This window comes from Dama dama, chromosome 32 (genome assembly GCF_033118175.1).
Source record: "Dama dama isolate Ldn47 chromosome 32, ASM3311817v1, whole genome shotgun sequence".
NCBI lineage: Eukaryota > Metazoa > Chordata > Mammalia > Artiodactyla > Cervidae > Dama > Dama dama.
This window is the reverse complement of record NC_083712.1, coordinates 21,961,226-21,976,085: the sequence shown is the minus strand read 5'-3', so window position 1 is coordinate 21,976,085 and position 14,860 is coordinate 21,961,226. Positions and strand designations below refer to the sequence as shown.

Sequence of the window (14,860 nt, the reverse complement as noted above, 5' to 3'; positions counted from 1 at the left end):
AAAATTGCACACCTTAGGTCCATGACATCCATAACTCCGAATTAGATTATTAAAATTTGCATAATACACAAATTGTTCAGCTGGAGCAGGGGAACAGAGCAAAGAAGAATTTTCTAAGTCCCTTGCCTAAAAATCTGATTATGTTACAGCAGTGGTTCTCAAAATTATTTGCATGTTAAAATCACATGGGGATCTCTTAAGAAGTCCAAAACCTAGGCCTTATTTCAGAACAATTTAATGTCCTAGAATGGACACGGGCAGATTTAAGTTCCCTAGGAGGTTGCATTGTGTCGGCAAGTTTGGAACCCTAAATTATTTTGTTGGAAATTCAAAAACCTAGGCCTTATTTCAGAAAAATTTAATGTCCTAGAATGGACACGGGCAGATTTAAGTTCCCTTGGAGGCTGCATTGTGTCGGCAAGTTTGGAACCCTAAATTATTTTGTTGGAAATTAAAATGTCCACAGTATTAAACCCATATCAACACAAATATCAGAATATGGTACAAAAATAGAACTAACCTTTGAGATATCTACCATTACACCATTCTATTAGTATGAGTAACAGCTGTCTTTTTAAAAATCTAAATATTCTTTTATTATACCAGTTTCCAAACCAAGTCAGTTTTAGATTCTGTACTAGGTGTCCTTTACAAGAAGACATAAGCAAAGAGAACTCTGGGTGAAAAATATCCAGAAATGTGGTACATGTTCATCCTAAACAAAACAGCATAATAAACAGGTACGACTGTAAAACTATTTTCCTTAGGTTGGGAGATAATACAAACCCATTACTCAGTTTCGGTCACTGGATTTTATGGGAGATACTTCCTCTAACTTTTCTGCATTTTAAAAGTATACCAGTGAAGGGTCTGGAATCATGTCAGATGAGGCACAATAAGGGAAATTCTAAGTATTTTACTCTGAGAAAAAGGACTTGAGGGGCTTCAGTGGTGGTCTTCAGCAGGCTGCGAGGCTGTCCTAGAAGAGGGGCACAGTGGGCAGAGGCTTACAGCCCAGGCAGTGTTACAGGAAGGGGAGGGCAGCAATCAAGTGCCCAGTGACCCACCGTTGTGGGAACTAAGGAGACAATTTCTGCAGGGAGTGAGGTTTGGATGAGATGCCTTCTGTCTTTCAATCTTGACATACTATGAAATTATGCACCTTATCACTGATTTAGGCATAACAAAACCATATATTTAAAAATTATCCATGCTGCTATTCACATGAGATAGTTTGAGGTCAAATAGTAATGCTTTCTATTTTACTTACTTAAATAATTCGCATCTTAGAATACTATCAATGTGTAAATTCATTATTTTGGGCACTGAAAATTCTCTCTCCCCCAAATGATAATAGCATGGTTATTTTTAGTATATGATCTATTTTTGTATAGGTTAACTTGAATTCCCCTAATTAAGCAATTAGAGTAGAAATGTATCTTAATTACAAAACTCCCTTAAATCACTGTACTCTACTTCTTAAAAACAAAAGGTTCAACAGTCCATAATATGTCTAAATAACTTTCTTTGAATTTGAAGGCTTGTCGTCTGAATCCTGCATTGGCAGATGAACTTCACACTTTACTTATTCATCAAAGAATTTAGACCACAATGCATTTCAACAAAGATCATCGATTCGAACAGCTTAGAATGTATGTATTTTTATAATAGCTGTTTTCTGCCTCACATGTTAGATTAACCTGGGTATTTTAATGGTATCATGATGGCATGATACCTTCATTCTTGAATTTGTGTAATATAACTTGAAACCTAGCTAACAAGATCAAATTGCAGGAAGAGTCCTCAAGAGATCCAGCCTCTTAGTCTAGAGAGTGGCCTAGATTGTGTCAGGTATTGAAAACTATTCTATAAAGCCAGGATTTTTTCCATTCTTAAATAGTGTCCTGAAATACTTAGTGCAGTCTTAGCTTTAATAGTATAAGTGCTACAAACTTACCAAAAAAATGACAAAGTGTAATTCTTTAAATTTCTTTAATCTTTAGTTATTATCTTTAATCTTTAGTTTTGTGAATTTTTAATAATTTTATTCAGTCATCTAAAATTTTAAAATAGAAAATTCCAAATTGAAAGGGAAAACTTGAAATCTAAATTTGAAAATAAGTGGGTTTAAGAAACTGCTTACAATTTTGCCTCTCTGTATCTTCCCTAAAACATCTTAGTGAGTAAAACTACTGTATTGAAACAAGATGTCTCTTTGAACTTCAAGTCCTTGTCTGCATTTTAAAACCCTCAGTGTATTTCAAAGATAAAATCTCAAATCATCTACCAGTGTAAGACCTAGAAATTATTAAATCAGCAAGAGGCTTTCCTTATCCATTACATCTACAAAGCTAAAAGCTGACAAATAAAATAGAATCCATACCAAAAGATTTTAAAGGAAATACACATCTGTAAAATAAATTTTAACAGTATTATTTAAGATACCCAAATGACACCTTCTTTGTAAATGTTTTGGCTTTATTTTATAAATCACACCCATCCTTTCTAAAGTGATTTACAAGAACTCATTTTAGCACTGGTAAAATATAATTAATATGTAGGCACTGGTCACTAACGAAGTATTAAATGGCACAAAACTACCTGCTTTTGTTTCATGTTCTGGTTTGTCTGTATTACTTGAACTTCATTTTGTCTTTATCTAAAGGGAAGAAATTTTAACAAACTTCAGGCCATATACGTCTCCTTTAAATCTCTTAGAGTAGAAACTTAAACCATCCCCCAAAACCAGTCCTTTCCTTTTCAGATCTCTACTGAAGACTCTGTTCTCCCCCAGAAACAACTTTTCCATTTCTCTAGCCCACTACAAGATTTCATAAAAACCTAACTTAAATCATTCTACAATACAAACCTACTTTCTTTGCTCTTATTTTCTTAATAGCATCCATAGAACATTCCTTCAGTTATTTGAAGATCCAGATTCCCAAATGATATTTTCTTCTCCACACTCAGTCCATTTCCTTGAGCCTTTAAGAATCTTAAAACAGAAATGTAATAAAGCCATGTATGAGGACTTTAATAGCACTTTTAATAGCGCACTCTTCAGTCTCCAAAGTGAAGACCACGGCCATGAGAACACAGGTCTGAGAAATCCTAAAGGTAGGAATTTGACATGTCATATTTTGTGATATGCTATGCTTGCATGTCCTAAGTGAATCCAACACAGAAGTTAAAATTTCAGTTTACTGTAGTTACCATAAGGCTGGCACGTCTAGCACAAGCGAGCCCCTGAAAACTATTAATACCACTGCCGCCAGCCATGGTGCATACCTTGACCTGTGATTGGAGTCAGTCTTTAAGGGAGGTGAAGCTTCAAGATCATTAACTGTTTTCAAAAAAAGAAAAATCAAAACTTCGATTAAGTCCTTATAGTTGATAACTTATGAAAAGGTAAGACTTAAGATTGAGAAGTCGTAACAGTTCTGGTGTAATTACAGAAGACGGACACTTTGAGTAATTGCTGTGAGGTTCCTGGGGCTTGGTGACCTCACGCTGCTTCTCTTCTCTGAATGTCTTTTCTATGTCGCTGTGAATGATAATTCCGAAGTACAATATCTCGGTTTGAGAAAAGGATCAAAGAGCTGTAGCTAACAGAATCTCAGAGATAAAATTTGCTTTACTAATTTTTAATCATTTCTCTTTCAGAACTTATGTTTTGTATCAAGAACTTGGCAGATATGCTCTAACAATGATATAATCAATACCATTTTAATATACATTTACATAGTATTTTTCTTTCATGGATTTCAAACTGAATTTCTGCTTAATTAGTTTCTGTCAGTATTCCTGGAGGTTAGATAGGGGAAGTGTTTCCTTATCACTGCATAGTAAATGGTAAAACCCAGGAAAATTAAGTCACTTGTCCGTGCCCTACTACTGAAAACAAAGCAACGTCTGTACACCTAATGCCCCTCCTAGTCCCCAAGACTTGATGACACAGTCAAGTTGTGAGCAGCATGAAGTAACTTCCCTCCTCTGTTTCCCCATTTCATCCCTGCCTGTCTTTCAAAATTTAGCTCCCATCCCACATCCTGAATACAGCTCTTTGAGCACCCATTTGGCTCTTCTCATGCAACTAAAAATCATTATTTTTCACATTCATTCTGGGAGAATGGCACAACCTTTATACCTCCTTACAGAAGAACTCACATGCACAATGTTTTCTACAAATAAGGCACTTGATATATATCTGAACTGCCTTCAGTGTTTCAATTGTTTTTTGAGAGAAGGATACAAGCATCTTAAACATCAGAGCTCTGATTCATTTTTATAATTTATTGCTTCAAATGCTTCAAACTATGGGAAATCTTTGGTAAAAATAAAGACAGGAAAATTTTCACAATAACTTCACACAAAGCATTGCACAACAATATTCAGTACACACGAACAGAGGAATGTTCAGAGTCCTCAGTGAGGAGATTAACTGTACAATGTTCAGAGTTCTTCATTTAAAACAAAACTTCATAAATATTTAAAATATTTCCTAGGTTCTTATCACATATCAACATTTATATTTCAAACAGTATGTTGTCCTTTAAAGGATTTATATTAAAATAAAAATCATTAACAAGTTTTTTTTTCTTTTTCTGTTGCCTAATATGCATCAAGTTTCCTCCCCAATTCTGCTTAATTCACATAAAACTATAGGGAGGTAACTAAAAGTTCAGTGTGGTTCTCAGTCAAGCCCTCTGTGGAAAAGAGGAAAATGTTTCATGTCTATTAGTACAGACATTTCTCTGGTGGTTTATTTGTGCAGTCTCAAACCTGACCAGCTTTAAGTTGATCTAAATGAGTTCTCAGCTCAGGACACAATTCAGTTAGCAGCAGTTCCATCAGCACCTGAACCAAGAAAGAAAGAAAGAAAAAGTCTTTTTCTCTAAAGATTTATTCAGATATCTACGTCTAAGACTAAAATCTAATTTTAAGCCTGAGATGATTCTCAGTGAACCAGTTACTCTCCAAAGGAATCCGTATTCTATAAACTCCATTTAGATTGATTTCATGGTCCGTTAACCATCATCAGACCATCAGGGGTATTTAATATTGCTCACTATTATAAGACAGACAGCTAGGAAACAGTTTGCTTTGTTGAAATAAGAAAGCGAAGCAGTCAGGCAGAGATGTTACCGCACAAGAGAGAAACTACAGCAGGCTAGGAAGAGGAGGTGGCATCCACTGGGAGTATTTTTTTTTTTTTTTTAATCAAATTGAACAGACAAAAATAAAGCAGAGAAAATGGGTTCAGAGTTATAAGTAATAAAAATGATTACGAGCATAAAGAATTAAAATCTACCCCCATATGTGAACAGAAATGAACAACTGAAGAAACGGACTCCTCTGGGAGGCTTTACTCACATATAACAGGTGCTTATTGGCTCTCGTTTCTTGAAGTGCATTGAATATTTTTATTATACCGTAACGGGCATTTTGCTGTCCAACAAGGCTCTGAAGCATATCTGAAAAATTAAGTTTATATTCCGAGCTGCTACTGATAGAAGTGCACCGCGCACAGACCTTCAGTGAGAGGCCACGCCCTGTGCGCACACAGCACATAAAGGCACCGAGGAACGTGAGGGGTGGGTTCTTTCCAGTGTTTCAGGGAAGAATAGTTTTTTGACATAAGACATTTATACATACTATAATTTTAATACCCCAATTAAAACCATAGCTCTCAAAATGGATTTTTAAAGTAGAAAATTTTGTTGTCTAAAACACTGCTCTAGTGCAATTATAACCAGTACTGTTCTTTTGGGGACTCCCAGTATAATTTATTAGCAAGGGACAAGACATGATTTGAAAGGAAAAGGTACAATCACTTTTTTTCACTGTAAATAATGTTTCCTAAGTGATAGATGCCTTAGTGGGGCTGACAACACTCCCTTTCTGTCCGACTTTCAGGAGCAGAACACGGGCCTCACCTGGAATGTTCTCGAGCAGCTTCTGCTGTGCTCTCCGCTTTGTTTCCTGGCTGTGCGCTCGGCTTTGTTCTTGGCGTGGAGTTGTTTTTGGCAGCGCCAGCTTCCCATTGGGCCAAAAAGCATCCCGGAAAAGGTTGATGTAGTAAACCAACATTTGCTCACTGAAAATCCAGTTCACTGTGTCCCGAATTTGTCTTTTAAGAGAAAAATATGTCTTGGATGAGGTTTTTAAAAACTGTATTCTCTGTTTCTCAAAAGGCATTTATCAGTGGGTAGGTTAAGATACAGTGTGATCGAGGCATTTGATAAATAAAGTAGGAATTGGATTTTTAAACGCTGACTCTGAAAGTTATTTTTCATTTTGGTAACACTGATGGCCGTTCTTTCCTGCAGCTCACATTTCCACTGTTACTGATTTCTCTAAATGTTTGCCACATGGTGTCTTTCAATTTTGAAAGGCAAGAACTGAGAGGAGATGGATTCATTTGAAGTTGGCAACTACTCTAACTGTGCATGGTACTTAATATACTAGTTTCTCCATAAAGTGTCGCAAACTGAAAACATCCATCCATGTAAAGACTGCGAAAAATGGCCTGAAAACCTTCCTGAGCTCTGGCAGTCCTGGGGAGAAGCAAGCTTTTTCACGAGTCGTCCCTTGGGGCTGCTGTGGCAGGGGGTGCTGGGAGGAGTTCTCCCATCCGGGAAGCATCTCACAGGCTCAGTAGGCAGAGGGGAGAAGATACCCCTTTCCCCACAAAGGGGAGCACTCAGAGAAAACACTGCCATCCAGCCACTCCAACCTCCCACAGGAATAAAGACCGACAGACCCTGACCCGCAGAGTTATAAGTAAGTGGCTTTTATCTGGTCACTCAGGTCTTCCATAAAGCCGACTTCAGCAGTCCAATTCCAACCACCCACAGGATTGCTGTTGTCAAGAGACCAGCAGAGCTCACAGGGGAGGGAGCAGTCCTGAGGGCGGGAGGGAGGTCTCTGCAGAAAAGGGGAGCAGAATCACTTTCGACTCTTAGCACCAGAAAGGCCTGAGACTTCAAACTTAACTCACAAATAATAAATCAAACAGCCCTTTAAGAATCTGACTTCCCAACCAGATTTTTAAAGGGACGATGTCTGGTTTTCAGGAACAGTATCTGAAATAGTTGTTTCAAGCCCAGCACTGCACACAGTAACCCAGTCACTAGTGAAGTCCAGAGTCCACTATGAGTCAGAACTGTGGTAATCCTGTAACTGCATGTCTCCTAAGACACTTCCCAGTACTGCTTAGAACTGTGCGATTCAGCCCTAGACTAAATAAGATAATTTTATTAATTCAGTGGGACTTCTGCTTTAGGAGAGAACCTGCTGACCTGCCTAATAAAATCTACATCACAACACAGTTTGTCTTGCCTGGAGTCTTTGGCTTACTCACTGGCACTGCATGAAGAAATGAAGAAGGAAAATTTCAATTCACAACTGAGAATTAGATGAGTGGCTTTTACCAAAGGCCATCTCCTACATATTTTCTGTCAATTCAAGTCTGACTTTGTATTAGCCCAAACCGTAGGAAGCTTCTGCAGCCATTCTGGAACATGAAATGACAGTCAGTACCAGGCAGCAGGCACGTGGAGCTGCTCATGGTGTGGCATCGTCTGCCTGAGGCAGAACAGCAGAGGGCAGGGGGCTCCGCCACTTCTCTACCCGAGGACAAGCCCCCTGAGCCAGCAGCCTGGAGATGCCTACCCAGTGCCCCTCCCCCGGCCAGGAAAACCACTGCCTAAAGTGTTCACCGCTCTCAACCCACAGCTGCTCATCTTAGCATTAACAGCCAACATCATAAATTGGAGCAAGGAACGCATGCGTGACTTTCTGAAACTGGAAAAGAAATGTGCAAGTCTGGAGTTCTCAGAAAAATGGGGCCATTCTGGAAACTTTACCCAAGGCTTGTCAGTACTAAGGTTAAGAGGTTTGCATCAGACTGAAACTGTAAGTTAAACAGGGTGTTTTTCTGTTAAAAGCCCATGATACTAAGCCAACCAAACAACTCACTAACACCATTAAAAAAAATCTTAAACAGAAGTAAATTTTGGTTTATCATCAGAAAGGAAATATATTCTATTTGCAAATGAATAAAAATATAAAATGTTCTTTATTATGTTTCCCACAAAAATTTATAAGATTTGTGTAATAAAACTGTCACTTTAGCCTTGCACATACATTTGACAACTAAATCTTTTACTTGGAAAAATACCTATTAATTTCATCTTAAAACATATTTTGCTGTTAAATTGATTTTCCCCTCAATTTTAGCATTTGAGTCTGTTTTTCCTGTGTGGTGAAGTCATTTTGTTGACAGGCTTGAAGAGTGCTAGGTACAGAGTATATATAACCTTTATGTATATGGATAATGTGCTACAGTTTAGAATACACATATGGCTTATATAGCAGTGTAACAGGATACACACATCCCTCATGGATACTCAGGTATCATCTAACAAGAGGAAATACTATTTTTTTTTTTTAGAGTTGAGGTGGCATGAAAAAAGAGTCTTTGGCAAAAGGAAAGTTTCCATCCCACGATTGCTTCTCAGCCACGTAGTTACCTTCTCTGGATGCCATTTTCTTGCTTATTTTTCTAGAGTTACTCCACTATAAGCATTGACATATGTATACATACATATATGTGTATGTGGGTGTGTGTATTTTGCCAGTAACTCCCCTCAGTAGACCTAAAATTGCTTCCAATTTGTTGAAGATATTTATGTTGTTTCCAATCTTTTGCCATTAAAATGGTTTATGAAGATTTTATAAATCTTCGTAATAAATAACACTTCGTTATAAATAACACTTATGTTATTTCACACATGGTTAAATTTCTCTGTAAATTGCTAGAAGAGTAACTACTGGGTCAAAGAATATATGGTGTTTTATTCTAGCCAGATTTTGCTAAACTGCCTTTCATGGAAACTGAGTATTAAGCTAAATTTTTCTAACAATAAACCTTGTATTAAAGGGCAAAAAAAAAAAAGTATAGTTTGCAGACCTTTCAAATAAATACCGACCATGCGATGCTCATCCTACTTTCCTTTGGCTCAAGAGTCTAAGCCTTTAAACTGATCCCCATCATGTGACATAAAAACGTTGCACCCAAGGTACTAAAACCAGTCACCACGGTCAACAGAGAACTTTACAGAACAATCTTCCGACCCTCATCAGCCAGCCAGCGGGAGCCTCTGCCAGCTTCTGTCATCAGGGGCACTGTGTGTTCTGAGGGGGAGATTCTTGCAGAAATCTGCTTCCCTCTCCAGTCTTAGAATCATATCAGAAATACAAGGAGAAACGAAGAGACCCTCATTTGCGGAGGTAATCTGACTGTTAAGGCAAAAGGTAGGGCATGAATTCAAATACTAATTTCCTGCCACTTACTTGTTGATGGTTCTTCCAAAAGTGACCTGAACGAGAGCAATCAACGTTCTTCTCACCCATTTAAACACTGAAATACAAATCAGAGGGAACACATCACCACAGGCGATCAGTCGTGACGTCTTCACAGCAGCACAAAGCATTAAGTCTCACCATGTCATTCAGCCTGAGTCCCGACACTAAGTCAGGGGCGGTATCTCCAGATTTTGGGTCTGGGCAATAAGCTTTCATTTTCTACTTAGCAACTGATGAAACCTACAATTCTTTTTTTTTTTTTTTTACAGCTTTTCAGTGCCTAACAACAACTGAGCTAGCAAGCGAAACTAAAAACTTCATGAGTCCTTGGGCCGCTGACGTCTTGTTTTCCACTAGCGGATGGCGCAAACCCAGACAGAATATTTCTGTCTGGCTTCTTGAAGCCAGTGTTCCAACAGTGCTGTGAATGAGAAGCATCTGTAGTCAAATGTTGACAAATACTCTGAAATATTAATGAACTGCTGGGTCTAACCGCTCCCCTTGGAATACTGCTGTGTAGACCAGGGGCTTTGTATATTTTATGCCTGTCGGGGAAGAAAGGGGAACTGGGAAGACCCAGGATCCCGAGTGAGCCATGGACCACTCCACTGCCTGGAGCAGCCGCCATCCCCCCTCCCAGCCTCCAGCACCTTACCTGGGAAAGGGCAGTGTGAACATGGACTCTTTTTTTGTTTTTTTTTGGCTCAAAGAGTCGCATCAATATTTTGTGTCAAAGAGTTTTGTGAAGGGTCCTTCCTATAGACCTAAACTCTTACTATTAGCATTAGATTAGGAGACACATTGCTTTAAGTGTAGAATATGAATATAAACCAAAAGGCGGCAAGGGAATGCTGTGAGGATGTTTTTGATCTGCAAATTAGAATCAAAACCAAATATTCCCTTTATATATTCACCTCCATGCACTGAAATGTTTAGCTCCTGACACATGGCTTGGCTATGATGGAGCCAGGAGTTCAGGTCTCCTGCACCAGTAAGAAAAAAAGGAGTAAATTCACGAACACCTCTGTACAAATATCAACAGCAGTTAACACAGACTTGGAACTAGACTTGAAAACATTTTCAAGTCATTTCTAACTTTTAAAATGTGTCCAGGTGCAGTAATGTCAGTCCTTCAAGCAAGAGTCCAGTCTTGGAATCAGAACCATGCCTCAGAAATGCCCTATGTGTTTGATGGAATTCAGAGCACCTGGGAGGCGCGTGTCTGTCAGGGAGGATCACTTCAGTGCACCTTCCAGGGCAACAGAGAGGTGGCCACACCCAGAGAGGGTCTAGGACACGAGCGGCTTCAGGAAGAATGCCTGACAGCTGAGGGCCTGGTCATAAATGTTTAAAACAGCTGTATTTCTGGCCCCTTTTCATAAACTGAACTAGAGCAGGAATCAAAAATAGCTCTGCTACAAATTCTCTCCTGCCACCAATTCCCTTGACGCTGCTATGTTTTCCTAACCTTCTCTAGTCCCCCAACACACACACACACACACACACCATTACTCTTCTCTAGTCCCCCAACACACACACACACACAGACACACACACACACAGACACACACAGACACACACAGACACACACACACACAGACACACACACACACAGACACACACACACACACAGACACACACACACACACACACACACACACACACACACACACACACACACACACACACACACACACACACACACCATTACTCCTTCCAAGGGCTCATCCCTTCAAAGCCACGAGGCAACTGCAGCAACACTAGGATTTAGCTGATGGCAAATATATCACATCTCATTATCAATGATGTTCTATTTATTGTCCTCTGAAATGTCACTAGCAAAACCAAAACTTCTGAGCAGGCACGAGGAGAAATGCACGCCGCGGAGACAGGACTTGGAGCCCGACTCCTGGCCTGACTGCCTCTGACACGCCCACCTCTCTCTCAGTCTCCTTGTGTCAGAGAGAACATACTGACGGAAGGTGAGGACGGTGCTTCCTCACTGTTACCAGCTCTGGAGGAGTCACAGTTTAATAGGCTCAGGGCGGGGGGGTGGGGGGGCGCGGGCGGGCGGTGGAGGACAGGTTTTTCTCTGCCTATACAAACATTAGCAAACATCTCAAAGTGTCTAAAGTATAGACCAGCTATAGCTTTTTCATTTGAAAGGGTCCTTCCTACTCAGACAATACTCCATCATGTGGACAGTTATCAGTTTAACTACTACCTGTTTCTGAAGTTTGACTTAGTTCCAAATTTTCATTATTAAAATTATGCTGAAATGAACATCCTTACATATAAACCCCTGCCTGGAGTTTAGAATTTAATTGTGTCTATCACTCAATGTGAATTACTTTTTGGGAACCCTTATACTATAAATTCACTGAAGGAAGACTCTACCTCTGAGGTGTTTTTGTTTCCCCTATGGAGTTACAGCTAAAATGTAAGTTGCTATTTTAGATTTGGTTTAGAGGAAGAAAGAAACCACTGAACTTCCCTGGTAGCTCAGTCAGTAAAGAATCTGCCAGCCATGCAGGAGATCCAAGTTCAATCCCTGGGTCAGGAAGATCCCCTGGAGAAGGGCATGACAACCCACTCTAGTATTCTTGCCTGGAGAATTCCATGAGCAGAGGAACCTGGTAGGCTACAGTCCATGGGGTCACAAAGAGTCAGACACAACTGAGTGACTGACACACACATTAGAGAAAGAAAAACTTCAATGACCAAAACAATTAATCCCAGCACTAAAAATTTTCTTGCCTATTCATTCATCTACCCAAGCATTTTATTGATCACCTACTATGGATCATGGATGAGGCATTATAACAGACACAGAGGATTAAAAGACAAGATGTTTATAACATCTTATTTATAATAGCTCAAGTTTATAACAGCCCTTGGAAGTTTACTCATCTGCACAGAATTCTTTACATGGCATGTTAAGGGGTATATAAGTAAGAAGCTACACACAGCCTACCTACTGTGTAGGACCAACTCTCAGCACCGCCTTTGCCCCAAGGGAAGAAATGCTCACCCAAGGGGACAGAGGCCAGGACGCTCTCAGGGCAGCACGTCCTGGCTGGCGGCATGGCTGTGCCTCGTGAAACCCGGCTCCTCCCGTGTGCTTCCTCTTCTAGGCACTCAGGTGTGCCTTTAGGCACCTGTGGCACCTCGAGCTAGTTCCTGAGGCTCCGGGTGTGCCTGAGTACGCGGGCCTCATGACTCAGAGCGTGGGGGCTGTGCAAGGTGGGCGTGGGCAGAGGGCCCCACTCGGGAATCGGGACACGAGCCGAGCAGTGCAGTCTGACCTTTGACCCAGTGCTGCTCTGGGACAGAGGCGCCCATGCAGGTCTGAGCAGAACAGTCTCCTGGTCCTCTCGAGGCTCATTTCTTTGAAGTCCATCTCCCCTGGGGGCCATCAGGGGAGGATTTCTCAACGTGGCACTGTTACTGGGGTCAGGAGAACCCTGTGTTGTGGGGCTGCCCAGGGTGCTGGGGGTGTAGATGCAGCAGCCCCGGCCTCCACCCAGAAGACGCCCGAGGCGCCACCCCACAGGCTGTGACAGCCAGCAATGTCTCCAGACATGCCCAATGTCCCCCAGGGACAACACTGCTCTGGGGCGCAGAGGTGGCTGAAAGCAGACTTGGCCATCCCTGCATCCCTGGCCACACACTCACCTTTAACAAGTGGCTCTTCCTCTGCCGCGCAAAATCAATTTCTGTACACCTTTTGGTAATAAAGCGTGAGGCTATGATAAGTCCCATGAAAAGAAATTCAAAGCGTTTCGGCTTTCTGTACTCAGAGGAACACGGTGCAGGGTAAACCAGGACCCTGCATTCCAGGAGCACAGAGATGATTACCTGTCCTAAGAGCCTATCTTGGTGTCTGGCTGGCCTGGGAAAGTATTCGCTGAATGGATATAAATACATGTCTGCTTCAGGAACAAAGGGACGTTAAATATGCGTGTGTCCATGTGTGTATAACCACTTAACTTGAAAACACCACTGAACAGTAACAAAGAGGCTTACTTCCTCGAAGTTCAAAAATCTCCCCAATCAACATGAAACACGGCTCAGCCAACGCGTCCTTCCTTCCATCCACATCATCACCATAATCGGACAGGTCACTGTCCTCCTCCGCCTCCTCCTGGGGGAAAAGAAAAGTCACGGAAAGCAGGTCACTCACCCAAGAAAGATGGAGGTGCTATCCCTCTTGCAGTGTCAATTCTGAATGATGTCCTCACAGTTCAACCTCACACAGTCCTTCCACTTTCCTACATGCAGAACTCTAGGCATTTTCAAAAAGAGGTCAAAGTGTATCTAACCCCAGGGAAAAGCTTGACCCTAAAGCCTTATTCAAGCTCTAAAACAATTCTGAAAAGCCTCCATCACTGCATTAATGAGGAGTGAATTCGCAGATGACAAAATAGTTGTCTAACCATTTGGGGTTTCAAAAGGCTTTTCAGCTTAAATGATTTTAAATTCACTGTGTTTTACAGGCATGTATCATTTAAAGTAATTTATTTTTAAGGCTCTGAATCAAGCTGTTATTCTGTATTTCAGCTAGTCTCATTTCCTGATCTTCATATCAGCAACTTTCAGTTGAAAACTCATTATATGCCAGGCACCAGGCCAGTGCAAACGAGCATGACGCGGCGCAGGGCTTTGAGAGGCCTGAGCTCTGTGGGCGGTGACCAGGAGACACGCGGCTGTTTCTGTAGCGGGGTGCAGAGCAGAGGCAGGGGTGCAGACGTCAGCCGGAAGGCGACAGCTGAGGCAGTCCATTCCGCTGCCTGCAGAGGGAGCAGCTGGCACTGTGGGACCAGGGCATCGGGGTTGGACGGCAGAGGAGCGGCTGGGAAGTCGCAGAGGAGGAGTGCCCCCACCATCAGAGGCTGCGGAGAGCAGGGAGGAGCCGCGGCCCAAGGAGGCCTCCCCTTCAGAGGGCTGATTCCTGCAGTGGCTGGGCCACAGGGGACATGGCGAGAGGTTCAGGGATAAATGGGAGGTGGCAGGAGGTGAGGGCCAAGTCGGGCCGGATACGGCACGTGCGGTTGTGGAGGAGAGAGGCAGGAGATGCTCGCGAGGGACGCGGGCACGAGGATCCCCTGCGGGCTCCGCCCCAGCTCACAATGCAGCAGAAGCTCCTTCCACGGTCATTTCTTTCTGTCCGAACTCATTAAACCAATTCTGGTGAAGAGGCAGAGGGGTCTTTGACTGAACTACAGAGATGCCAGATTCCAGAGACGGGCTTGGGTAACTTGCTGGAGAGCCAGGTAAGGGGCGCAGCCCGAGTAAGGAGCCTGCCGGAGGGAAGCCTGACGCCCGGGGATGAGATCGCCCACGTCCGCAGTCCCTCTATTCACTCCTTCACCCACTCACATCACTGCCAGGGTTGTCTTGCTTCGCAACACGCCACAGCTTTCCATACCCTAAGAATAAAGCTGGAACCCCGCAGCCTGGCACGGCCTTGCCCCTCCTTCTACCCTCTGCC

At 42.0% G+C, this 14,860-nt stretch overlaps 2 protein-coding genes across 4 annotated transcripts in view; one reads left to right on the top strand and one right to left on the bottom strand.

Moving 5' to 3' along the window:
• LRP2BP (LRP2 binding protein) overlaps nt 1–6,270 on the top strand; it is a 30,150-nt gene extending 23,880 nt beyond the window's left edge. Inside the window, exons 9-10 of one of the 2 annotated variants that reach the window (XM_061134797.1) lie at nt 1,540–1,652; nt 5,917–6,270. In XM_061134797.1, coding sequence (XP_060990780.1) covers nt 1,540–1,605 — 66 coding nt within the window. In that variant the 3' untranslated portion in view covers nt 1,606–1,652; nt 5,917–6,270. Of the gene's footprint in view, nt 1–1,539; nt 1,653–2,899; nt 3,094–5,916 lie in introns of those variants that run through there. The other variant, XM_061134798.1, reaches the window with a different exon arrangement.
• SNX25 (sorting nexin 25) overlaps nt 4,260–14,860 on the bottom strand; it is a 95,830-nt gene continuing 85,229 nt past the window's right edge. For both annotated transcript variants that reach the window (XM_061134795.1, XM_061134794.1), the window contains exons 15-19: nt 13,396–13,513; nt 9,358–9,424; nt 5,937–6,130; nt 5,374–5,474; nt 4,260–4,857 (exon numbers count right to left, since the gene is read on the bottom strand). In XM_061134795.1, the coding sequence (XP_060990778.1) occupies nt 4,777–4,857; nt 5,374–5,474; nt 5,937–6,130; nt 9,358–9,424; nt 13,396–13,513 (561 nt within the window). In that variant the 3' untranslated portion in view covers nt 4,260–4,776. The remainder of the gene's footprint in view (nt 4,858–5,373; nt 5,475–5,936; nt 6,131–9,357; nt 9,425–13,395; nt 13,514–14,860) is intronic.